This window comes from Scomber japonicus, chromosome 11, assembly GCF_027409825.1.
Source record: "Scomber japonicus isolate fScoJap1 chromosome 11, fScoJap1.pri, whole genome shotgun sequence".
NCBI classification, from domain to species: Eukaryota; Metazoa; Chordata; class Actinopteri; order Scombriformes; family Scombridae; genus Scomber; species Scomber japonicus.
Window position 1 is genome coordinate 24,490,541 of NC_070588.1, and position 27,373 is coordinate 24,517,913.

At 41.1% G+C, this 27,373-nt stretch overlaps 1 protein-coding gene across 1 annotated transcript in view; it reads left to right on the forward strand.

The window, feature by feature from the left end:
* The window catches only part of kcnh3 (potassium voltage-gated channel, subfamily H (eag-related), member 3), a 124,233-nt gene extending 98,952 nt beyond the window's left edge, over positions 1-25,281 (forward strand). The window contains exons 8-15 of the mRNA XM_053328147.1: positions 1,426-1,806; positions 5,689-5,888; positions 7,049-7,298; positions 18,494-18,708; positions 22,459-22,715; positions 23,357-23,457; positions 23,677-23,729; positions 24,304-25,281. Of these exons, the coding sequence (XP_053184122.1) occupies positions 1,426-1,806; positions 5,689-5,888; positions 7,049-7,298; positions 18,494-18,708; positions 22,459-22,715; positions 23,357-23,457; positions 23,677-23,729; positions 24,304-25,281 (2,435 nt within the window). The remainder of the gene's footprint in view (positions 1-1,425; positions 1,807-5,688; positions 5,889-7,048; positions 7,299-18,493; positions 18,709-22,458; positions 22,716-23,356; positions 23,458-23,676; positions 23,730-24,303) is intronic.
* Positions 25,282-27,373: the final 2,092 nt, after the last annotated feature.

Below are 27,373 nucleotides of genomic sequence, written 5' to 3' on the forward strand. Positions count from 1 at the left end.
CACATAAACAGTCACACGCTGAATGAAACTGACAGATACAGATTTTATCATTGTGGTGCTACTATAACATCAGCAATGCCATCCATGTTTCCTTAAGCAACATAAAACAAACAAACAAACAAACACAAGTTGATTGTTTTCCATTATTTTGATCTACAGGCATGAACATGTATGCAACATATTGTCAAAGTCAGGTCCTAATTTCCTCAGGATGGCGAAGGTTAAGTTGCTCTAATGACAAAGTAATTAGGAAACTACTCAGGTGTTAAATCCTCTAATGTTGTTGGCTTAGCTGCTTGACTGAGACTCTGCTCAGAGCGAGATTGTCACTTCTGCTTAATTATGCTGGCAGGCGGGTCTCACTGTCTAGGAACATAAACACACACGCACGCATATACGCTCACATGCACACACACACACACACACACAGGGTCAAAGCTACTTGCCTGAAGCGTGTGATGCCGGAGATCAATGAATGAATGCATCCACATTGTATTATTCATATTCCGTCTCTTGCTGCCTTTCTTTTTATGATTCTGCAGTCAGAGGCTCAGCTGGGTTTCACCACTCCACACATCCACACACACATACACACTGCCTCTCAATAATTTATCCTTCCTCCTTAATCTTCCTACTTTCTGCCCTTTTTCCTTCATCCAAAATAAAGCATTTATTTTTTAGCCCATCTTAATTTTCAATTATTAATTGTAATTAGAGGGCTAGTTTGCACTTGTGCAAGTCATGGTTTTTGATATGTTTATTTTTAAGAGTAAATTGTTTAGTTTGGTATCTGCAAATCCAGGGCAGGTCCTGTAGGAGCTGGTGACAACCTGCCTCAGACTTTAAGATGCCTGTTACTAAAAAAGTGGACAGTAAAGGACATATTCAGCTATGAATGGGCTTTGTGTGCAGAGGGAGATGATGCCGACTGAATACATCTATTTCATTAATGGGTAATGCTTTATGTCCCTCTATTTAGCATTTATAAGCATTAAATAGTTAATGACGGGTTTATAACACAATGCAATGTAGTTGTAAGCTGACATGTGCTTATTAATTTAGTCTGTATGGTTGGTGTATGAACAGATAATGAATGACAACATAGTAAAACACAGTTATAATAACATGAAATAGGTCTTTATAGGAGAAGTTATAATTGCTGACAAAAACTATACATTAATAAACTTAACACTTAAAATGTCCTTATTTCTGCTTATAACTACATTATAATGTTTTATAATCATTATGTTAAATAGGAGGACTTGAAGTAAAGTGTTATCTTCAATAATAAATACCTAAAATAACGCTGAATTTTTGTCTCTCTCTCTCTCTCTCTCTCTCTCTCAATCTCTCTCTCTCTCTCTCTCTCTCTCAATCTCTCTCTCTCTCCCTCTCTCTCTTCCCCTCCCTCTCTCTCTCTCTCAGGTTGGCTCTATGAGTTGGCCAAGCGCCTGGGTAACCCCTACTCCCTCTCCCCCTGGACGACACTGGTCCACACCACAGTCAGCAGCCTCCCAGCCAACAGCAGCCAGTGGAATGTGTCGGGGTCAGAGTTTGCGAGTCAGGGCTCCTGGAACTCCAGCCAGTATTACGGAAACGTGTCGGGAGGCGATGCTGTGTCAGGGACAGGCACCGGGAGTGCTGGTGGGGGTTTCAAGGTGCTTGGTGATGGCCCCTCAATGCGTAGCAGCTACGTGACATCACTCTACTTCGCTCTGAGCAGCCTGACTAGTGTGGGATTTGGAAATGTGTCTGCCAACACAGACTCAGAGAAGATCTTCTCCATCTGCACCATGCTCATAGGAGGTGAGAAAAGTGTGTGTGTGTGTGTGTGTGTGTGTGTGTGTGTGTGTGTGTGCTGCTCTTCCCTCTCTGTTCATGCACTCTGTATGCATGTTAGTGTTTCCTCTAAGGGTGTGAAGCACTCCTTCCACGCTCAGATTCAAGTACTCACTCGGCTCATTATCTGGTGCCAGTGAGATATAAACACGCAGCTGAGCACATTTTGTTCTGTCCCTCGCTCTTTTCTCATATTGTAATAAACAATAGACTCATACACACTTGGATACAAAAACATCCAATCAAAGTTTCATTTGTCTCAGTCTCTTAATTGAGGGTTTCATTGTGTATTGTTGTATTAGTTTATCAGTTTATCAGGAGATAATAAAAGTCACTCAACAGATTGTAATAAAAGTTGGAGTAAATTTAGATTATGTGACAAGTAATTAGTTTTTGATACATGCAGGGTTTAAAATGTTTCTTAGCTTTGCATCACAAAGTAACAGAGGCGTGGGATTGTTTGTCCTTGTTTTCTTATTTTATTTGGTACATCTTACAAACACAGATAACTACATTCTCCAACTTGTATTAGCAAAGATTGAGTCAGTAACTTCAATGTCATTCAATAATGGATGCTTCTAAAAACCTGAAGTAACACTTTTTAAATGGATTCTGATGCATTTACCCAAACACATTTGCCTGGTAAGAAAAAGGTTGTTTGGCTGAAGGACTTAGAGAACACTAAACATTAGCATTGATTGGAGCGAGTCAATAAAATGCAATGAATAGGTATTTCCCAGCACAGAATACATCATTTATTGTCAGATCTACACACTGATCATTATACACACACCACAAGGATGCAACATTTTAAAATGGAATTAAATATATGAAATTATTTTGCCATGAAAAAGAGAAAAAGATCTTCCACTCTGTCATGTAGACCTGACAGTCTACTATGGCAGCACATTACTGTAATCAACTGAAGTCCCAAAATGATATTGCTTTTCTTCAAAATATTGCTGATTGATTTGATAAGATAATTAAAATATAACTCTGCACAGATTTAGTTATAATCATTGAGGCTATAAACAAAATAAAGCCTAATAGCTTATTTCCAATATGGTCCTCAAACACAAACACACAACCGCAGATGTGATAAGCTTACATGTTCATAACTCCTCTCCTAATATGAAACACAGATTACAAATGACCGAATTTACTCCCTTGCCCTTATTAACCAGGCTTTTGGGGGAAATATTCCACAGTATGGCAGCAGACTGAAAAAATATGGTTTTGTTTTTTAATTAAACTGCTTTTTATTTAGTGACCTCTTGAGTAATAGCTGAGTGTTAAGTAATTACTCAGTAGTTTCCTAAATACATTAGCAGCGTCCTCTTAATTGTCCCAAAGTGCTCATATTATCTCCATGTGGATAGAAAAATCAACATATGTTACCCTTTGCCTTATTTTTAATGTGTTGAAGTAATATTTTGCCACTCTTGGGAAATAATCATTTGGATAAATATAGAGCATCTACTGCTGCTTTACACAAACATGGAAGATGTGTTGGTACATTACATACAAGCTTACTGATTGAGCTTTAGGTTCTGATGCAAAACAGTAGTGACATGCAAAAGATGGAGGACATCACTGAGTATCGATGACAGCTCAGCTAATGTATATAATCAAAGCAAAGATCATCTTTGACATCAGTCACATGTCATCCTCCTCCTTATTAAATGAGTGGATCAGGATGGGAGTTATTATTATACTTGTTATTATAACTTGAACCTTTGTTGGCATAGACGCCTTTATTTAACAGTAGGCCGACAGGAAACATGGGAGAGAGAGGGGTGTGACATGCAGCAAAGGACCTCTGATCGGGATTCGAACCGGGGTTGGCTAATATATAAGATAAATTAACTGCAGATCTTTAGACAGGTGAGCTGTGATGCCAGACATTGGCTATAAGTTCATTTCATCACTTAAAAAATAAATACAAATGAGTTTTTAGATGGCTTAAAGACAGATTGAAGCATAACGTTATTATCCCAAATCAACAGATTGAGAGATCAGACAGAGTGACACAATATCAGGTGAGGTATGAAAAAGGTTTCAAAAACTGCCATTTAAATTTTGAATATGAATATTGTTTAATTGTTTAATTAAATTAACAACAACCACAAAATAAATGTTTTTATGGGCAAGTTTTATAATAACATACTGTACACTGTACAATGAATAATGACTGCTTACTGTTTTTCAGAGTCAAGCTCTTTGTGTTTCTATGTGTTTACAAAAGAGAAGAAAAAATAGATAGAGAGCAAGTGTACACACACATCTGTGTAGGTTATATCGAAAAGAAACGTCTGTACCGAATATATCAAAAGAATATATAATGAAAAGAACTCAATGTTCAGGAGGTAGTGGGAGAAATGCAGATTCATGTTCAGACAATAAAAACAGTGTCTCAGGCCTCAGTGAACATCAAGTGAGCAGTAAGAGACCACACACACACACACACACACACACACACACACACACAGACACACACACACACACACATACACACTTTGAGGACATTGTATGGACATGCATCTTTTCCTTAGTGGCTAACTTTGACAGAACTCCCCACATGCAGTGACGTGGGCTCACATGTGATGATGTGAACAGACACGTAACATGCTGCAGACAATAAATACCATCTGTTGTCAACATTTCTGTTATGAAAGAATAACAGTGTGTTGTTTTCAAGTGAGAAATGCTAATGTCCTGAATGTGTGCTATGTTGCTTTAAATGTTAATGTTAATGCTCATGTTTTGTGTAAAAATGAATGGCTTCAGGGCTGAGTGCCAGAGACAGGGCAAGGAAACCAAAAAATATGTGTTGTTAGTTTTGGTCTCCTAATGGGATTTATTGACATTAAGAAACACACAGAATAACACCAGCCTCATTATTTCATACAATTTGGGTTTTAAAGTGAGTGTAGGTGTTTCTTTTGTGTTGAGTTTGAATAACTTTGCATTCACAGTGATGTGTGTATAACTATGGCCCTCTTAAGTTAAAAAGAGAGAGTATGAAACAAAAAGGAAGAGGTGACATGACTTAATTAATCCCTCTGATGTTTTTTTTCTCATACTGAGGTTAGTCATCTGCTCTAAAACAGTAAGAGAAAGATATTTATAGATTTTTACACTAGAGAGTTCCATAGCTGGGAGGTGGGACACTGTGCCGCCTGAGGGAGCAGTCATCCTAAAATAATGTCATTAGTCTAGGTTTCAGTGGACTGTGTAAGTGTTCTGTGGTCTAAACGCTGTTTCAGCGGCTTTTCTAGTCAGGCAGAAATTAAATTCAGAGAAAGAGAAACTCCTAAGCAGTACTCTCAGGAAAGTACTTTATAAAATAAACTGCCACAGTCATCATGTGATTGCTGGTTAGCAAATCCAACACAAACTGTGTGACTGTGAAAAACAAATGCCACAACCACACCAAGAAACATTGCTCGTGCTGGGATTAGAGTTCTTTTGGGTTTTAAGAATAATAACTGAGTTGTTCTCACTGACTGTTTTGTTCACTAGAAATAAAAGATTTATTCAACATTTGGATTACTTTTATTCCAGCAGTGTATTATTGCCATTTTGTGGAAGCAGTAATCCACTTGAGGCAGTGCTTTACAGTGGTTTTAGAGCAGCTAAGTCGTTTTAAGCCGTGTCCTTTTTAACTTCTTGGGGCTTATAAAGACTTTCAATAAAGCTTCCCGCTGTGTAGAAGCATTATTGGATTTAACTGTTGGCTATTCTTGACATTAAACCTTAAAACATAAAAACATTAAAGTAACACTAATTAAATCTGTGTCCTTCTAAAAACAGACAGCACCATAAAGAAACCTTTCCTCTGTCTTTCAGCACTGATGCATGCAGTGGTGTTTGGTAACGTGACAGCCATCATCCAGAGAATGTACTCACGTCGCTCGCTCTACCACACTCGCACCAAGGACCTCAAAGACTTCATCAGGGTTCATCGGCTGCCCAAGGCCTTGGAGCAGCGCATGCTGGAGTGTTTCCAGACTACGTGGTCGGTCAATAATGGAATAGATGTCAGTGAGGTGAGGAGAGAGCAGACTTACATTCATCTCAACACACGTGTAACACGAGAGCATTTCAGTGTGTCTATGATGCACTCTTTATACTGATGCTATAAATCCTTCTTAACCTTTTATAGGTCTGCTCAACCGTTCAGTAGAGGTAACTTTGTGTCATGATATCTGGTCAAAACCAAAATCTATTTAACCCAAGGTTGTGCTAGTGTATAAATGAAGAATAACACAAATCATTGCTGACATAAGAGACATTTTTGGAGTTGAGTTTTATTTTTTTTATCTTGTACAGGAACAGAATGAGTCTCTAACCTTGTTTTTTTTATAAGGTTTTAAACAAATGAGGGCTGAGAGGTTTGTAAAACATAAAATTTAGAGTCAATGAGAAAGAAAATCCATGTTCCTGCCTCACAGAGGCAGGAAAAGCAAAGAAATTGTTTTTTAAATAGCATTGTCTTGGTGTGACCTACAAAGGGTTCAAATTAAAAGCTTACCCCTGCATTAACATGAAGGTCATTTCACTTAAAATACCATTAAAAGAATACAATGATAGATGGATTGTGTATGCGTCTATGGATATGGATCAATCTATGGATTGTATATGCTTGTCATCGTCATCATATGCCTGATTGCAAGAAACAAGGCCCTGATAACTCAGTGGAAAACCAAGCTGTTCATAATTGTTCAGCTTTTTCTATGTTCTCTACCACGTCCCTCTTTGGAAGCTGACTGTATAATATTATTATAATCATAACCTCCCAAAAATGTTTATATTTACTTTCTTTTGTGCAAATGAATGCATGTTAAATTTAGTACAAACTCTCCTGATACCTACTACATGACCTGAGGGAGATACTGAAGGGGTTTTTCAGCTTTGTATGACTTGAAAAATGACTCAGATGGAAGTAATAACATTAATCATTGCTCCATTCAGCAATGAAAGCAATCAAAAGCAACGATGAGTAATGTTATCAATTCCACCTGTGTTTGACAGGTCAATATTTATGTAGTGAAAAAAAAGGTTTATTCACGTTCTATTCATTCTTCTTGGTCATGTGTGGCCCCGCAGTGACTCTGCTCCCCAGTCTGGGAATCACTGCTTTAAGGTGGCAGATTTTCAGTGAAAAGCTGTGTTAAGTGTTAAATGTGAATTCTCTCTGTCTTCACAGCTACTGAAGGACTTCCCAGATGAGCTGAGGGCAGACATCGCCATGCATCTGAACAAGGAGCTGCTTCAGCTACCCCTGTTTGAGTCAGCTAGCAGGGGCTGCCTGCGCTCCCTCTCCCTCATCATCAAGACCTCCTTCTGTGCCCCGGGGGAGTTCCTCATCCGGCAGGGTGACGCCCTGCAGGCCATCTACTTTGTCTGCTCGGGGTCCATGGAGGTCCTGAAAGACAACACTGTGCTGGCCATACTGGGTAAGTCAGTAAGAGCAGGAGTTACTTACAGACTTACAGATTTGATGTTTTATGGATATGATTACTTTTATTTTTTTTTAAATATTATACTGAATTAGGTCTACATTGTACCTGGAGGATAATAGGATAATTTTGAATTGTGTAAAAACTGCATCTGCTGAACATGTGTGTTTTTCTTTTCTTTTTCTTTTTTTGCCTCTGTCTATTTAATGCATCCTTGGAAATAACTCCAACAACACATTTGCTTCCATTTATTTTTATCCTTCAATATTCAAGCTATTTTTCTATTTGTTATCCAGATTTTCTCAGTCTGTTTTCAAGTTAATGGCGAGCCGGGAACAAAAACTGCTAATGAAATGGATTGTTTGAAAATCTGGCACTTTCAGAAAGTGTGAGATTGGATTTGTTTACTGTCAGATTGCAGGCTTACATGCTGGTTACCTAATTAGACTAAAATACAACAGAGGTGGCTTATTATTTGAAGGAAATAATGTGTAAATTTGTGCTACCTATTTGGATGAAAACCACACAACACTCCAGCTGTTTGATAGACAATTACCTGTCAAACTTGGACTTAATGAGATGATGAGGGGTGATCATTATCTGCAGGCATATTTAACAAAAATGAGAATTGTTCATTTGAAGAACACCAGGATAACAGCCAGGCAAATATGTGTCACTTCAATTGCTGTTAAGAGAGGTACAGGCTTGAGGTCTTTGGAGCGATCATCTCTCAGTTCAGTGATTACACTTAAAATAATTTCACAGTGCTGGGTTTGATTTCATCCAATCAGACCTACAGAGCAACTTGATCTGGATTTGAGTGAAAATTGAGGTTGATGAAGGAGACGAAGGAAAAGAAGGAGGAAGGTGGGATAGAAAGACAGATGTGATGGATGCTTGTGTGTGTGTATGTGTGTGTGTCTGTGTGTTGTGTGTGTGTGTGTGTGTGTGTGTGTGTGTGTATGAGTGTGTGTGTGTGTGTGTGTGTGTGTGTGTGTGTGTGTGTGTCACTGAAACAACAGGGAAGGAAGGGCTGAGAAAGAGCTGATAAAGAGCTGCTGTTTGTGCTCTGCTGCTTTAAAGAGTTATCATCATGTGTGGCACACACAAACACACACACACACACACACACACACACACACACACACACACACACACACACACACACACACACACACACACACACACACACACACACAACACACACACACAGTCACAGCTTCCCACAGTGTTAAGCCTGTGAGATATAACTCTTCTATGCATTGTGAATAGAGATGTAGTAAGTCTTATTATCAGACCTCACATATGTCAGGGTTGTATAGACACTGAGTACAGATGAATTAATTGGGCTGCTTGATCATTTCTGTTTCCTATTTCTCCTACAGATAGATAAAGTGGCATTCCAATTTTTATTCTAATGAACAGTTAATTGACTACTCAAAATCAGCTTCTAACCAGTTCATGAAACATTTACATCATGTGTTGTTGTGTGTGATGTACACATTTTTTTCACTTTAAGTTCCTGGCAGCAGCAAAAAAAAAAAAAAAAGAACAGAAAACAGACAGATGAGGGAAAGCTCAACAACCTCAGTAACAAACTTCATTAAAAGATCAAAGGGATCTCAGAGAAGAGTGTAGAATAAAACTTGTTACCAGATTTTTTTTTTTTTAAAAGGAGAAATGTCAGGATCACCACTTTGGCATTTAACAGTGTGCAAGCGTAGATAGTCTCACAATGAGTGTGAGGGATGATGCGTTGAGAATATTATCCAAGAACACTTCAAAGTTCAACAGTTCATGCAACTAGAGATCACACGTTTCATAGAAAACTCTGAAAGGCTTCCAGTCAAAGAAAAGTCTTCAAAAAACACTGAAACGACACACTCTGCAAAGGAATGAGCAGTTTAAAATGGTCTGAAGGTGTAATAAAATTGATCCGTGTTGTTATGTGAGCTGTCAGGTGTTTCAAGCTTTCAGAATATTCTTTTTTTTTTTCATCTGATGTCTTCACCCGGCACCTAGCAGCTGTAAATAGTTCTCTGTTCAGGGTGAAGTTTATGTTTTGTGGGCGGCTTGCAGTTATGTTTCATAACTAGGCACAAAATGAAATCTTAGTAGTATAGTAGTGCTTTATTGCCTCAATCATAACCAAAATAAGATCTCACAGGATTTAGAATAATTTAAAAGTCAAAAAACACTGCAAAATCATCACTTTCTAAAACTAATTTGGATGAAAAATGTACATTTCTTTCAGTAATTCTGCACTTTCTTTTGCTCTCTCTGTCAACAAAGATGTTTTTCTACCTTCTGCTGTGATAAACATGCATTCAGTTCTCATTGTGTTGTGTAATAAGCATTGATTTGTGCTCATCATAAGTTACAGCAATAATACATAAGTACGTCAAATAAAAACCACACTATCAAATAACCATTTATATTTTTATCAGGATATATAGCTGTCACATCTCTATACTGATTAAGCACAACTTTAACTCTAGAATTGGTTTCTACCGACTAACTCTAAAATTGGTCCATATTTCCACCATCATTTTGGATGATCAGTTGGATTTCTGACATGTCCGAGACTTTAGCCGACTACTTTGTTTGAGTAGTTTTACAATTCCCACACAGCTTCTCTCAAAAATATCCACAGTGAGCTTGTGTTAATATTATTGGAGTGGTTTTTCACGTTGTGGCTAAAAATGTGAAAAACGTTGCTACAAAACAGACCATATTGTCTTCATGGTCCAGTTGTCTGTAGGTCATTATTCCTCTTTAATTAACCCAAAGATTTTATTAGTACAAGAATAATCTAAGAATAGAAGCACAATGTCTGCCCAGTTTAAAGACTGTAACACATACATAGGCTATTTAGAAATATTCTATGTGTGTCCAACACCTGATATTTTACATTCTTCTGTGCCGTAGACCTCTGCTATTATCCAAAATCTATAAAAAAAAAAAAAACATGTCGATGAGTTACACCATTGCACTGGCATGGTCCTTATCCTGGAAGAGATTGTCAATGGTAAGTTGTTTAGAAATGGCTCCAAATATTAAAAACAGTGATCACATTTTTAGTCTCCAGAGAGTAGTTCTGTGTACGGCAAAACACAGGCTTCACTGGCTCATTGTATTACATATCACAACATCTTGACTTTGTACTCAAGTTATGTAAAATGTCATATCAATACAAAGTCATAAGGTTGTGATATTATAGTACAACACATTCAATTGAACTACTCTCCAAAGACTGAAAATGTGATCGTCTATGGAGTGGTTTCTAAACAAACTACCATGACTGTAAGTTTTGGAGACAAGCAACAGTGCAGTGGCTCATTTATATGTTTCAAATAGTTTTTTAATAGTTTGTGGACAACAACAGAGGTCTGCGACAGAAAGACATACAATATATCAGGTTATGGATACACATAATACTTAACAGGATGAGTACATTGTTGGTCTGGCTCTGCACATGAGATTTGTTGATAATAAGAAACATATTTTTAACCCTCCTGTTGTCCTCAGGTCAAGGAAGGACAGGAAGAAGGAAGGAAGGAAAGAAGGAAGGAAGGAATGAGGAAGGAAAGGAGTAAGGAGGGAGGGAGGAAAAGAGGAAGTAACTAAGGAGAGAAGGAAGGAAGGGAGGAAGGAAGGAAGGATGGAAGTGAGGAAAGAAGGAAGGGAGAAAGGAAAGGTGGACGGAAGGAAGGAAGAAAGGAAGGAAGGAAGGAAAGAAGGAAGTGAGGAAAGAAGGAAGGGAGGAAGGAAAGGTGGAAGGAAGGAAGGAAGGAAGGAAGGAAGGAAGGAAGGAGGGGAGGAAAGAAGGAAGGAAGGAAAGGAGGAAAGAAGGAAGGAAGGAAAGTAGTAAGGAGGGAGGGAAGAAAAGAGGAAAGAAGGAAGGAAGGAAGGAAGGAAGGAAGGAAGGAAAGGAGGAAAGAAGGAAGGAAGGAAAGGAGGAAAGAAGGAAGGAAGGAAAGGAGTAAGGAGGGAGGGAAGAAAAGAGGAAGGAAGGAAGGAAGGAAGGAACGAACGAAGGAAGGAACGGAGGAAATTAGGGAAGGAAGGGAACGAAGGGAGGAAGGAAGTGAGGAAAGAAGGAACAGTCAAAACAGACGGGGTCAATTTGACCTTATCCTTTAATGCTTTGAACACACTCAAATAGTAAAATCATTTGAATACCATTCAAACCCATAAAAGAAACATGTGTCTTGAGAATCTATGTACATAAAAGTATGAAAAGGTCAGCTTGGAATAGGGTGACACATGTGGAAAGTCAAGGTTTTCACACTCTGAGATTGAATTTTGATTATGCCATAAGTGTGTAACTGTGTGAAGAAAACATTAGTGCGATGTATGGAGCTAAACGGAGTGAGGGTGAGAGAGAGAATATAAGGGGTTTGTGTGTGTGTGTGCGTACGTGCGTGTGTATGAACATGGTGTGATCCCAAGTCCTCTCTCACATTTGTCTCTAGGGATGTGAAGGTGGACTTGTGTTCCAGCGAAGTCTAATATTAAACAGGACACTGATTTGCAGACAGCGTGTGGGTGGAAAAGCCGGCGAGTCACGCAGAGAGTCGGCTGCTTTTACCACAAATATCACAACCGCCAGTATTACAGTACACGTGTCATCTCTGTATCTTTAATAAAATTCACACTTCATTTACTCCATTCTGTCCATTTACCACAGAAGCACTGGAATGTTTTTTTTTTCTGTCCTTTCTTCTCCTTAGTATTTCCATCTTTTCTAGCCTGTTTGATGTGGACGCTGCACTTGTGGTTTCATTTCACTTTTGCAGGCTACCCATGTGCACCAAGAATGGATGGATGAGCAGGTAGATGGATAGATGAAGATCAAGAAGAATGATCTGAATGATTAATTGAACAGATAAGGGCCCTTTATAAGATGAGCCTCATTCACGATACGCACACTGTCCATTTATCTGCAATCGTGTCCTGCTGCCTCTGTGTGTATTGATAGATGCTTTTTATGCATGGATACTAAGTTTGGATTCCATTTGAGAATGATGGATGAGTTTTAATGGCTAATGCATGGAAATTTAGAATGAGAGCGGTGCGGTTTTGCCCTACCCTGCTCACCATTAGCCTGTGTTGATTTGATTGATGAGGGATGTCTCTCGTCACTGTCATGCTTATTTAGAAAGCAGCAGAGTTATAAACTACTAGGCCAAGCTATTCACAAGGCCACAAAACAACTATAAAATATTCACCATATAAGCAGCCATGTGTCCAATGATAGCCTACAAACTAGTGAAATACTTATTATGTATTATTCTATTATAGTATGTAAGTGTAGTGACCAATAGTACAAATAATGATCAAATCTACACCATCACCACCAACCTACACAAAGAACACACACTCCCACCAATCTGAGGCCTTATGCACAATGTATCATGAAGACAAACTGACAAAGTGAGATGGATAGACTTTATGAACAAATATTTTAAATGTTTTATACACATTTCATCTATGAAACAGTGAAGTACTGACTTGTCAAGTAGATCAAACACTATCTACATGATGATACTTAAGTATATTTTTCTGTTTGTCTACATTTAAAGAAGCCCATTTTATGGCAAAATCAGTTTTTATTTATTTATTTATTGTAGTTGATGATTATTTAATGCAGATGTAAGTTGTCGGAACAAAAGTCGGCCTGTTCATCAGTGCTCCAAACTGCATTTTTCCAGTATTGGAGTAGTGGAAAGTTGCATACACCATCATTTCTGGTGTTAATGTATTGTTGTAATATTTTGCTACCCTGACTGAGTCTTTATTAAAGGGAAACTTTGGTATTTTTCAACCTGGACCCTATTTTCCCATCTTTTTGTGTCTAACAGAGAAGACAAACATTTTTGAAATTTTGAGCGAAGGTGCTTTCAACTGGCAGCTGTGAAACAGGCTGCAATGTAATCTGTAATGTACATCCATTACAAGTGCTTGTTTTTGCCGCTGACTGCTTAGATTGTTTTTACAAGGGTCTGGAAACTTTATGGAAAGGTATAGTATACAGAGAAATACGAGATTTTTCTTCTAATCTCACTCAAGGAGAAGTCTCGTTCTGAAGTTCTTAGTTGAGTAGTTGTTGAAATCAGCTAAATAAGGACAACAAACCTCCCCTGGCACTCTTCTCTCCAACTCTGCCATGGCTGAATATTCAGTTCATTTTCACAACTCAACTCTTGCGAGATTTCAGCATGAGAAAACTGCAATCCAAGGACTACTCACACAGTTGCAGTTTCATTGATTTTTGTTGCCAGCACCTATCCCACTGAGGTTGTGTGGATGCGCACACAACTACTCCATTCCCAGTGAGGTCTGTAGCTTAAAGCAGAGAAACATGGACACTAACTTTTAAAAAGAAACAAACTTTCAGTGCTTTGAAGAACACATCAGAATTTCCATTCGCCTCTGTTGAATTGGGATGGAAGAAAACTCATGAATAACTTTAAACCCCAAAAGATAAGACCAAAATGATGTGCATGGCTGCATATGGCATGTGAGAAAATATATATGGAGCTATTAGGTGTCTCCGTGACCTGCCACTGCTGTATAAGAAGCAACAGAGTGAATAGTTTACTCAGCACTCTCTCTCTCCGGTAACATCAGTCCATCCCTGTGATGCTTCAGAGATTCACTTTTATTTGAGGTAATTATGTAGACAAGCAGAGCAATTTCTGAATGAAAAATGTGAATCAACAGACGTTTAGCGGTTATCACACCAACATTGAAAAGGAAAATTGTGCGGTCAGAAGCACACCTGTGACAAGAGTTTAAAATAATTTCTTTAGTTGGCTGTCGCGCAGGCTGAAATCTAATTTCCTCTAGATGTGCTTCAAAGCCTTTGCAACACTAATCCAGCAAACAGGGCAAGCTCCTCTGAGGTGTGCCTGTGTTAATACGTATGTGTGTGTGTGTGTGTGTGTGGTGGTGGGAGTGGGGGTAGTTATGCATTTACGTGTGCGCCAAGGACATATGTACATGTCTCCGAAGTCAATTTCTAAAAAGGTCAAGATGTATTGAATTAATGGTTTGTACCTGTGCGCATGAATTTCCATGTGTGTCAATCTGCGTGTGCGTGTGTGAGATGAAGTGGATTTATCTTCAAATGCCAAGCCCCTGGCCTATATTTGATCTTGATCATAGCACACACACACACACACACACATACACACATACACATACACACATACACACATACACACATACACATACACATACACACACACACACACACACACACACACACACACACACACACACACACACACACACACACACACACACACATCAATAGACAGAATGCAGTGCTATGCTGGTATTAATAATGAATAGATTTTACATTATTAAAGCACTTTGATTATTAATGCTGAAGTGTGGATCGAGCGGAGCCCTGCAGAGCACAGGGTGCTCTCCACATGTTACAGGCCATCTTGGCCTTTACCAAGAACCTGCGTCTACAGCATTACTCCAGGTATGTCCATGTTGGTAATTAAAAAGGTTAATCTCATACTGAGTCAGTCTGACCCAATCCTCAAACCTATGTCTGACTATTAGTGCACCCACACAAAAAATACACTTTTAATGCTCCATGTTATGTTTATGAAATTCTGAATTACAAAACACACACTCAATCAGCTATCCAAGCACACACATACACACACACACACACACACACACACACCAATTAGCAGCAAAATCATATAAACCCAGTGGAATCCATTTTACCAGGGCTGCAGTTCTCCTCCCCACATTGATAGTAACTAAGGAACAGCAATGGATCCATGACTAATGAAACCTGTTGGTCCCGCGGAGATGACGCAGACACCTGAGACTAATTTCCTACAAATTTCATTAAACCAGGACCAGGAATGTAATAGCTACATCAGCCTGTAAATTTCATCTTTAATTGACCTTTACTTTGACCATCCCACCAAATCAGTGTGCTGTATGGAGGGATGTATGACTTTAAAATTGAATTAATATTGGGTGAAAGACCCAGATTAGGTTTAAAAATACTGACCTTTCCTTTTATCACACCCCATGTGAGGCACAGCTGCCTGACTTGTAAGCTTGGCTGGATAAGAAAAGCGGGTTTGGTGACAGTGTGAGCAGTTAACTTTTGATGTTGAAGTGTTAGGGTGTCTTTAATTAGAGTGCCACCACCAGGCTTATCAGCATAATATAGCTGCCATACCACGGTTTGAAGATCATCCCGCTGTGTTAAAACTAGTGATGTGTGGAATTTAAACTGAAACTACACATTTAAAAAAGAAAAACTGGAGACAAATGGTTCTGTATATGAGAGGCTCCAAATCACTGGCATTGTTAAAATGAGCTTCTTTTATGAGCTCTGTCTTTTTCGCATTTACCCAGACGCGCAGATACAAACACACTCAAGACGAGACAGATACACACTCTTAAATGTCACTTTGAAGTGTTCATCTCCTGCTCAGTTTAACATTTCGCTATGATTATCAGCGAAAGCTCTCCCCGGCGCTGCTGTCGCTCTCGGCTCCGTTGCCACCCATCATCTCTGCGACAAAGACAATTCGAGTTGAATTGTGGAGGGGGATTGGGGTGGGGTGGGGGTTGGGGTGGGGGATTTAAGGGGGGGGAGAAGTGGAGGAGTGGAGATGTGAGTGATGTGAAAAAGATAGAGAGACAGACGGAGCATGTGAAGAGCCCATCATGCTAAATTAAGTAGAAGCACAGATGGGGGGGGGGGGGGGGGGGGGATTCGGTGGGTGGAGAGGAGGGTTGGATGCTGTTGAGTCAGACCTGCCAACACTTCCGTCTTTCCCAGGTTCCTCCCGCATTTCGAGGCCTTCTCCCAGCACCCTCCCATTCTCTTGTTTTTACCTTTCATTTTCCTATCCCTCAAACTGTATTATGAAATAATCGTCATAGGTGGATCCCTGAGTTTTGTATGTTTTTGTCTGATGTTACCCACGTTGTCAGATCATCTATGAAACACAATCTACACACACAATCCACACTCTACATATAATTTCAACCCATCTGTCATCCTGGCAACCCTCAACCCGATTGAAGGGGTGTGTGCACAGCTGCGCTCTGTGCAGGCGGGTGGGCAAGCTAACTTAGCTGTTGTCAAAATGTCTGAGCCGGGCAATGTTCCACCTAAAATACCCAAATACAGCCTACAAATTAAAGCAGAGTTGGAATGAATAGTGTATGTATTATTGCTTTAGGGTTAAGGTTAGGGCTAGGGTTAGGTGGGTTAGGGCTAGGGTTAGCCTAACCCTGTTTCAATGCCCCATGTGCATCACAGACCTCGGCTGAGTGTTAAATTAGAAAGATATTCCTGCATATTAAAAATCCTCCTTTATTTTGGAGATGGTTAGAGGTCTGTGTCCAATAGCTACTGTAGCTCACATGGCATTGCTCCAAGCTCATGCTCACACTACCTCTCCCTTTCTTTCTCTGTTTCTCACCCTCCCACCCCTCACCCCCTACCCTTCCCACCCATCCATTTTTCCTCAATCAACCCGTGCTAGTCTCCTACCACCCCCACTCCATGTCCCTCTCCAATTCCTCTCTCTCACCTTTCCTCTCCTCGTCTTCTCACCCTCCCTCTTTCCAGTCCCCCCCCCTCCCCACGCTCCATCACCCATTTTAGTTCCCTGCTCGCCTCTGCCCTACCTTGCCCTGCCTTCCTCCATCTTGCCTCTTTTCCCTCTCTGCTCATTTTCCTCCAGCCCCCACTTTCCACTCCCTGTCTTTTCCTTTCGTTTCCCTCTCTCAGTGGTGCAAGAAAGCATTCAGCAGGGCTTTATCTATCAAAAGCATAGACTGTATGTAAAGGACTTCATATACTGCCTCATAAATTAATGAATAATATATTTAGATTTTCTTTTTGACACATTATGTTCTCAGGCACTAGTTTATATGAAAACAGTGTATACAGTATGGTTATATAATTTGGAGGAATAAAGCAAATACTAGCCTGAGCAGCACTGTTGTGTATCTTCTTGTTACCTTGAACGACACTGTTTCTCCCACAGTGGTTTAGTTGTGCTGTGAAATGCCAACAGGCAGTTTATCTGCATTATATTTACAGAGCCCGTCAAGGTTTCCAAAAAATAATCCACTCCAACATGATTACCTCAAAAGAAACTGTGGATGGTGCCCAAAAATGTGTTCTGAAAAACAATCATTTTTCCAGATCCTGTAATTGTTTTGCATGAGAGTGGCTGAAGAGGAGCCAGAAGAAAAAACTGGATCTCATTGCAGTGCTGCTCAGAGAAAGAATTATACAACTAGACATTGTTGAGCTAGAAGTCATTTACAATCCAATGTATATTAAAGGGGTATTTCAGCTGTCTAGTGTTATCCAATGTATAAGGCTGGATGACTCATAAGAGACAAATAAAAAGAGAGAAAAAATCAAAGTATCATGATGAAAAAACAGACTGAAGCCTACACTTCTCATAATGTGACTCTTCCCGCCTAGTGAAAAAAAGTCAACCCTTGTGACATCATCAGGGTTATTTTCTCAGCTTCTCCAGAGTCACGACTGGTATGAACTATTTTGATTTTTTCTTTTTTTCATTATTCAATCTGCTATCATGTTTAAGTCAGCTGTTTTCTGTTTGGAACATCAGTAGTGCCTCTCAATGTCATGTTCATAATAATGCCAAAGCAGTGTTAGCATATGCTTGGAGCAGTTAGCATTCATTAGGGAAATATGCCACTTTTAATTGTTGCTATTTCTGCAATTCAACATCGAAAGTCTGTATAGATGTATCAATCTCATCCACACTTGATGCTGTTTTTTGTGCCAACTTTGACATTGGGGAAGATAGTACTAACTGCTTAATGCTACTTTGTGCAGGTGTCTTTTAGAAAGGACATTTTTAAGTGGAAAGTGGAAACAATGAATTTGCAACTACATTAAACAATCCAACACATCCTCCCACTCCCGCTGATGTTGACATGACTTTGCAGGTCCATTCCTTTCATCCTCTGACTTTGAGGATTTGCTACCTAGACAGCTAGCGTGTTTACTTTATTCAGTTAGACTCATTGATGCTGATCTGTTTCCCTCAGGAGGAGACAGCTAAGGAAAATAAACTCACTGCCAACTGCTTCAGTGACCTATACGAATCTATATGTCTCTGCATTTTTTGTCTGTGTGTCTGTGCCAGGTAAAGGAGATCTGATTGGCTCGGACTCCCTGACGAAGGAGCAGGTGATCAAGACCAACGCCAACGTCAAAGCCCTGACATACTGTGACCTGCAGTATATCAGCCTCAAGGGCCTCCGCGAGGTCCTGCGACTCTACCCAGAGTACGCCCAGAAGTTCATCAGTGAGATACAGCATGACCTCACGTACAACCTGCGAGAGGGCCACGGTGCCGATGTGAGTACACACAGTATACACACAGTAATGTAAAAAAACAGAGAGCAATACCATCCATTAAGAGTTGTGAATTAATTGTTTGTGGAAGTTTTTTTTGTGTAAGTTAGCAAACTGGCCTCTATCTACAGCCTGAATCAAATTAATTACTGGTTAGACTGCCCCCTAATGGCCATACTGAAAACACAATTAAAGGCCAAGTTATATACAGCAACTAAAATGGACTGAATAAAACAAAAAAGACAGAAAATGGTGGAAAAAAGAAAACAACTGAGAAAAGAGACTAAAAATAGGACTGTAACTATAAAAGAGTGTCTGTGGATGATGTATATTTATGTTGACATCGATCAGTCACACCACTCCATGTGATGTGCAGCCCTGAAAGTGTAAATATAAAATGAATTTTAAGGATCAAATGGAGACGCTCACCTCAAAAGGGGTCTCGTGATAAGATCTCACACATGATCTTACCACAGATAATTATAAAAAAGAAACAACACACACACACAGATGTGCACACGCTGCAATTTGACAAGCCTTGAGGGGTTTTTTTTTCTTTACTCCTGCCATCAAGCAAACAAACATGCAGCACGCGCCTTTGGCTGGTACAGCAGCAGCAGAGGAAGCAAAACATAGGGACAAGAATAGCATAGTGCTGCTGTTTGAAGTTGTCCTGTTGCTAAAAATAGAGCAGGGGGGAAGCACGGGCTCTCCCTGACTGGCTGTGTCCCCTGCAGCTGCTGCTAAGATTGGATCCTGCTCGATATAAATAGCCCAGCCAGTCGAAGAGGAGAGTAAGGGAGGAGGAGGAGGAGGAGGAGGAGGAGGAGGAGGGGGATCTCATTTTCTGTTCTACTCCTCCTCAATCCCTCCTTTTCCACTGCAGTGCTTTGTTTCTCCAGGGCACAGCACGCTTACCGCAGAGTGTGAGCGAAGAGCAAATGTGCAAATGTGTGCGCCCACAATGTGTGCAGGGGTATCTAGAGGATGCATGATTCCAGATGCACAAGCTGCTGTCCATATCTTAAGTCTGGGTTGCAGATGTCCATTTCGGTTATGTATGCAAATTCCTCCTGGTACCAGCAGCCCAGGAGAGTGCGCTTGCATATGTATGTAAGACAAAGCCTGCAGATATCGAACGCCTCTTTACTCATTAAGCAAATAGCTCTAGAGGCAGTCTCAGAGGATGAATGAAGAATATTAATCTTAAGAAGAAAAAAGAGTAGTAAATTGTAAGTAAATTGAAAACAAAAAAGATGATATAGTAGTAGAGGGAAAGTAGGAAAGTTTATACGAAGCAAGGACGAGGGCATAAGATCTGTCAGGAAAAAAGTGAGACAGCAAAAGATTCATCATCAGAATGATGGTTGTGTCCCTGCCTGCTGATTCACAGACTGACAGACTGTTATGACCCCGGCGCCGGTGGGCAAAATACTGTAACGTGCAAGAGTAACCGATTGTGCACTGAAAGAGAAGAATATTACAGTATGTTTTGTACCCTATGTGTTCTTGTTCTGTTCAATCTCTGCACCAGAAACACAGCAGTAAGAATATATTGCCTACACCTGCACATACAGTCAAACAAGCAAACAAACACACACACACACACACAGATACACACACACACACACACACAAGGTAAAGAGCACTTTGTTCATTCTTGTCACACACATGTTACTTTCATCCACTCACATGTCTGCACTCAGATTTATGTGTACAGCCTGACTCCATCACACAGACACGACACGAATGCAAACTTCAACACACACCCACTCTCTCTCTCTCACACACACACACACACACACACACACATACACAGACGAGCGCACGCCGACACGCGGCAAGGCACACTTTTATAACGCCCCCGCATCGCAGAAAAGCGCTCCTTGGTTTCTTCTGGAGCTGAGAGCTAAAATTAGAACAAGAGTGCTAAAAATATATCACGGTGGCACGGGAGAGAAGGAGGAGGAGGAGGAGGAGGAGGAGAAGGAGATGGAGGGGAAAGAGAGGGGGGTAGAGGAGGGCAGTGGGGGAAGAGGAGGAGGAGAATGCTGAGCAGGCAGAGATGGAGGGAGAAGAGAGACTTGATGAAAGGGACAGGAGAGGGTGCGTAGCTCAGAGGGGTAAAAGGAAAGTGGAGGGCGTTGGCTTGTCTGCATGATGAGATATGAAATACATTTATTACTCACTGCACCAGTCATTCTATGTTGGGGCATGAGAGATGTGATTATTTTGAAGCCAGTATAGCAGAATGGCAAAGCTGGTTATTTTAAAGTCAATGCAATGAATTTGTTTGATCAATCTTTCATTGTTCTCTTCTGTCTTCATCACCGCTACCAATGTGGATACCTCTGTCATGGGAATGTTTTACTAACCTGAGGAGTAATAAAATACATTAGACATTACCATTCTGTCAGTGTGAAAGTGTCCAATTTGATTATAACATTATTGAAAAGTATAGACTTGCTATGGCCCTGCTACGAACAGTAAAAAACATATAGTGTCAAGTCTGTGGCATTCTTATTAACCTTAAGTGACACGAACACACTTATACACACCAAACATCCAACTACATCTGTTTGGATAAACTATTTCTTTTCTTTTCTGCTCTTTTCTTTTTTTGTTTAGTAGGTTTCTGTTTTATGTAGAAAGTTGAACATATTCTATTTTAAAAGAGAAGGCAGAGTCCTGTTTTGTATAGCTACTTTTTTCTGGGAATTTCAGCAGCACAGTATTAACACTGAAAAAAGCCTGAATTATTCAATTTGTATGAAAGGACATTTCTGATGGCGAGTAGGGGACTGTGTGTCTGTACTAAATGTAGCATGACAGGCTTCTTTTTGCAGTCTGGCAAAGACAGAAGCAATTTTTTTTAAATAATATTGACTCAAAACAATATAAGAGATAGCTATTCAACCATTTAAAGTCGAGCCTCACTTGTTAACCTAAGCCCTCTTTCTGGTTTTGCTCCAACACCTACTCCGTCCCACGAGGGTAACAGGAAAAGCTTGGAACATGACTTGTCACGCCAGCTACCAAGGCATTAAACTGTCTCTTAGACTCACAACTGTGACATCTAAATATATTCAGTAAAAGCTGCTCCACTTTATATGCGCATCTTTGAGTTTGTTTACATAGTCTCCATAAGGATGTTGTCTCATTTATTTATAGATAAATCATATTTTATCCTCTGCATGTTGATTGACACAAAATCAAAGCAGAATGCAGCAGCAGGATAAAAACCATAGAGTGGGTTAGCCCCAAAGTTAAACCTACCTATCCTCTACAAATCAGTAAATCTACAAATATAAACCAAACTTGAATGAAAAGGAGGCAGGACATCTTACAGCGTATGCATGAGATTAATTCGGTGCCTTTAGGGTTAAAGTGTCTGTGAGAAATTGCTCTCACTTTTCTCACATTTGCAGAAGAGATGTGTGTTTGTGTGTCTCCTGAGATCACCTCTGTTTGCAGAAGGGAGTGCACTGAACTGAAGTGATCATGTGCTGTCATAAAGGTACAATTACAAACTGTTGTGTTTGTCTGCCACCCACTGGTACGATGAAGTAACTACACTGTATTTACCAACACACTGAGTCTGAGGCAACAGTGCTAAAAATATGTCAACCAATAGTTTCCAACCTCACTGTTGCTGCCAAGAACAACAGGTGTGATGTCTCACTCTGCTGGCACAATCAGGAACCAGTTTGCATCATTTCAGTTCAAACTCTCATCATCTTCTTCTTCCTTCAGGTGGACTGGGAAAGCAATGGTGGTCTGGTGAAGAAGCTGCCGTCCATCAAGGAGGATGAGGAGGGTGATGAAGAGCAGAACTCGGTGTCCCGTGCGCCCCGTTCCCCGTTGCGTCTCAGCAGGGGGCTCAACTCACCCTTGCGCTCCCCTCTTCTGCCACCCAGGCCGTTCCGCGCCCCCTCCGAGCACTCCCGTCCCACCACCCTGCAGATACCGGTGGTCAGCTTCAGCAGCGCACCACCTGAACTAAGCCCTAGGTAACACACACATACACACACATACGTTTGTCTTTATATCATTGTGAGGACACACATTCCCTCACCACTTACCATAAACTTAACCATCACAACTAAATGCCTAAATCTAAGTCTAACCTTGACCTTAAAACCAAGTCTTGACCCCCAAAGTGCCCCTTGAAGCTGTCCGCATAACACAGATATGTCCTCATAACACTGGTTTTAACTTAAGGTCCCCTCAAAGATAGAAAGACACACACACATGAACACACAAGCTGCAATAAAAGAAAGAGAAACTGTCTATGACCAATGATCAGAAAGATTCAGGAGATTAGTTCTCAGCATGCAGTTAGAGAAGCGACTGCGCACACTGCAGCAACACAGGTGTCTGGCTGCCATGGCAACCAGTTAGATGCTAGTGCTAGTGGCTGCTGTAGGAAGGTGTATAGGTTTTCACACTGACGATGTGTCCACATGTGCACAGAGATGAATAACACCCTGCTATGCAGTGGTGTGAGTGAACACTGCAGATTAGGGTATGTTTATGGTTGAATGAAAGATACTGCACAGCCAACACTGACACACACTGTAATCTGTGCTCTTTTTTTTTCTTCTTTTCCCCCTCCTCTTCTGATTTACATTCCTCTCTCATGTCCGCACAGATTTGTGGATGGCATCGAAACGGAGAGCAATTCCAACTCATCGCAGAAGTTTGAGTTCAGCCCCAGCCTGTCACCTGCGGCCCCGCCCTCACCATACCCAGGTAACACACACACACACACACACACACACACACACACACACACACACACACACACACACACACACACACACACACACACACACACACACACACACACACACACCTGCATATTTCTCTCTGTCTCTCACACACACAGAAGAAAGGATTTGTCTTGAGGATTAATTCATATATTTGTGTGTGTGTGTGTGTGTGTGTGTGTGTGTGTGTGTGTGTGTGTAGGGATCCGGGAGCAGTCTGAGATCAAGCAGAGTGTGTCTAAATTGACTGAGGAGGTGAGTTCTGACTTGATGTTGTTGATACATGATAATGATGCAAATTTTCACATATCTCAAAGGATTGTGATTACCATCCTCTTGTTGTTTTATAAACTAGGAAACTGATTTCATGGCAATTTGGCTGAAAATGAGACCCTAGGCTGGCCACCACTAGCCAATCAGCAGGACCGTCTATCACTTTACATGTTTTATTACTGATCCGATTCCAGATGCAAATAAAAAAGGTGTAAATATTATTAAAAGAACAGGTTTAGAGGGATTGGGTTGCCTTAGCAGTGCTATGCTGCAAACTCTGACTGTTATAGGTGTGCACAGCAGAGTGTGAATAAACAGTGTTGCTTTATAGGAACATAATGTATGCAGCGTGTGTATGCTGTACACAAGTAACGGATTAACTTTCTCATATTTTTGTAAACACCTTTGCCTTTCCTTTTGTTCTCTGGAAGAATGAGATACTTGATGTAGTGTGGAATTTTCATGGATTTAACCTCCATCTGGTTTCTGTGTGTGTGTGTGTGTGTGTGTGTGTGTGTGTGTGTGTGTGTGTGTGTGTTGTCTCCTCACCATACAGATGAACAGCCTCTCTAAACAAGTCTCCACGCTCAGTCAAGAGCTGCAGGAAATGACACGTCTGCTTAAGCCCCTCCTCCAAAGAACACCGCAGCCAATCCTGATGACCATGATGCCAAATTTAACCCCTCCTCCTAGCAGTGCCGGCCAGCTGCCAACGAGCACCGGTGTAGTGATCCCTCCGCCCGCCACACCTTGTTCCCTCCAGAGACCTGACACTCATTCCCTGTTGGACAGTGGAGACATAGAAGGTGTGGATTTGCCAGGATGCCTTCTCCCGACTCCTCATTCACCAAAAAGGCCTAATTCATCTCCCTCAGCATTGCCGCAGCCCCTGTCCAACCCTCCAGGGGGCAACATCAAGAGCCCTGCCCACTCCGACCTATCCTTGACCAAGGAAGGACTTCATGAGGGGTCCCCAGCCTTGCGAAGCCTCCATGCATCCTCCAGTAATGGCATATTTCTGTCCTCGCTGCAGGACCAGCCTCCCCTGGCCTCTCACACCCCTTCACCTTCTCTCTCCTTCTCCATGTCCCTCTCCTCCTCTCCATCTCTTTCCCCCTGCCAAGGGCCCCACCCGTCCCGACCTGTCAGCTGTGCCAGCCGAGGCCTGCTCCCTCCGCCTCCCTCCCAAGACACACCTCCTCCCCAGTCCTCTCACTGCTCAGCTCCCCCATCCCTCACATCCTCACCAGGCGACCATCGGCTGAGGCCTTCCCCATCGGTCCCTCTCGTATCCCCCGCCTTCTCTCTCCGTCCCTCCAGCTTCTCCCTGCCCTTGTCTCTGGACAGTGCGATGAGAAGGCAGGGAGACACCCAGACTCTCACTAGGTGCAACTCACAACCGCGCTGCAGGCAGGCCAGACCTGTCGCTCATCCCCAGGAGCTGGAGATGCAGGAGTGGAGAGGCGAGGCAGAGGAGGGGAGGTACTCCGCCGAGCACATCAGCTTCATTGATGAAGATGAGCCGGCGGTATGAGCGGAATACAAACAAGCAAAAGTCAGCGATGACAAAAAAAGGTAGCAGAGACTGACAGAGATAGAAAAAGGGGATACAAAGGAGATCAGATCAGGGGAAGCGACGGCTGGATAATGGAATGAAAAGCAATGGCAGAGGGACAGCTGGTCTATTTTGCGCAGGAAGCAATTTGTTTGGCAGGAAACTTTAAAAATGATTGACAGGGAAACAATTAAACACCTGGAAAGGCCGAGACACAATGCCAGCTGTCTGTGAGAATCAGTGTGGACGACTGCTTTGTCCTTTTCAGCACTGATCAATCACAGAACTACAACAGCACAAATTGTCTTACAGTATCAACAATCTAGTAGCACCAGTCAATCTCTGCAGCTACTGGAAAACACAGGACCATAGCACATCTTTCTAATAGTCTCCATTGTTTCTCTGGAGCTTCATTTAGCTCTTTCCTGCTAACTGAATATACAATATTGCTCTTAAAAAACCCAGTATCCTCCTCTTCAAAGGGCAGGTAATAACACATATCTCACGCTGGGGAACACATTTTTTTTTTACCCCAGTGTAATAGTCCGAGCTGCTGCACCGGGACTGGGAATGTAAACTCTTCATCAGGTCACCTCCGTTTGCTTCATCTGTGGGATTATCTTTTTAAAAAGGTAGAAAGCTAATATGAGAACATCTCTTCAAAGTCATGCACATCTGCTATAGCCATACAATCTACAAACATATGAGGATATTTAAATTGGGGTTTTAACTTTTGACAGAATAATCCACGTTTTGAAGTACACATTGTAGTCAGTAGGTGAGCATGTGAAGAAACAGAGATAGCTACTGAGTGTGGACCTAAACCTCTAAGTGGGTCAGGTAGTGTGCCAAAGACAAAAAGAAAGATTTACAGAAAAAAAAAAGCGAGGAAGAAACATTAATATCATAAACAGCAGCCATATATATATATATATAATCACAGTTTATCACCACCATGACTGTTTATAACCAGCCTACCGGATTGTAAAAGCAAACTCCCACATCACTCCTGAGCTTTAGCCATCCAGCCATTCGTGCCTTCTCCATATAAAGACATAGACTTCCCTAAAAGTTAATTACAGGCAAGCATTTGGATCAAAATTTTACAGAAAGCCATGAAATTCGCCCACGGAGAACATTTGCACCTTTTGTCGAAAATGTCAACTGTTGAATATGTTTATTTATTCAGGCTGTGTATTTATTTATTTTTATTATTGAGAGCGATGAGGAAGTAGTATGTTGTGCGTGTGGGAGATCAGAACGGAGATTTATAAGTCTTACTTCACAACTGGATACCCTCCAGACTGAGTGGACCCATCCCAATTCTTATGTAGCACTCACACATTATAAGTATATATATTGAACTCGCACACAATCATCATCATCATCGCCATCTTCTTCTTCTTCGACCCCTTTGCCAACCACTGAGCTTAATGCTGGCATGAAACAGCCTAAAAAAAAAAAAAAAAAAAAAAAAAACTACAACACCCAGGCTGCATCATCACTATAGAGGTCTCAGGACTTCTGTACAGACTTTTTTTCTTCTCACTTTGGTGAGGTGCTGCTTTGTGCAGCACAGGTTCACCACATGTTACCTGTAATATAGATGGTCAGATTTCTGGTTTCTATTTTCTTTAATGGGAGGGGAGGGGTGCGTGTGGGCAGGGGGGACTACCTGGACTCTTCACACACTGAAACACAAAGACTGAGCAGAACTCCTCATCCATATCTGTGTGGTGTTTCTGATCATGCCGGTTGCTCTGGGTGTGTGGTGGGATAGGATGACAGGGGTGGAGGGTGGGAGGGTGGGAGGTCTTGGGTACACAAAGGGGTTTTAAATCAAATGCATGTCACAGGTTTTTTTGGGGTTATTTTTTTTTTCTTGCATGAGGAATGTGCCTGCTTTTGAGCTGTCGAGGGCGGAGGATGGCTAACGGGAGTAGACAAACAGCCTGCCCTGTTGGAGGTTGTTGGGTTTCAGATGTATTTTATTAAAGACTGCTGTTACATAAAATAATAATAAAAAAAAACTTTACCAGGATTACATACTGTACAACAATAAAGAAGTGTT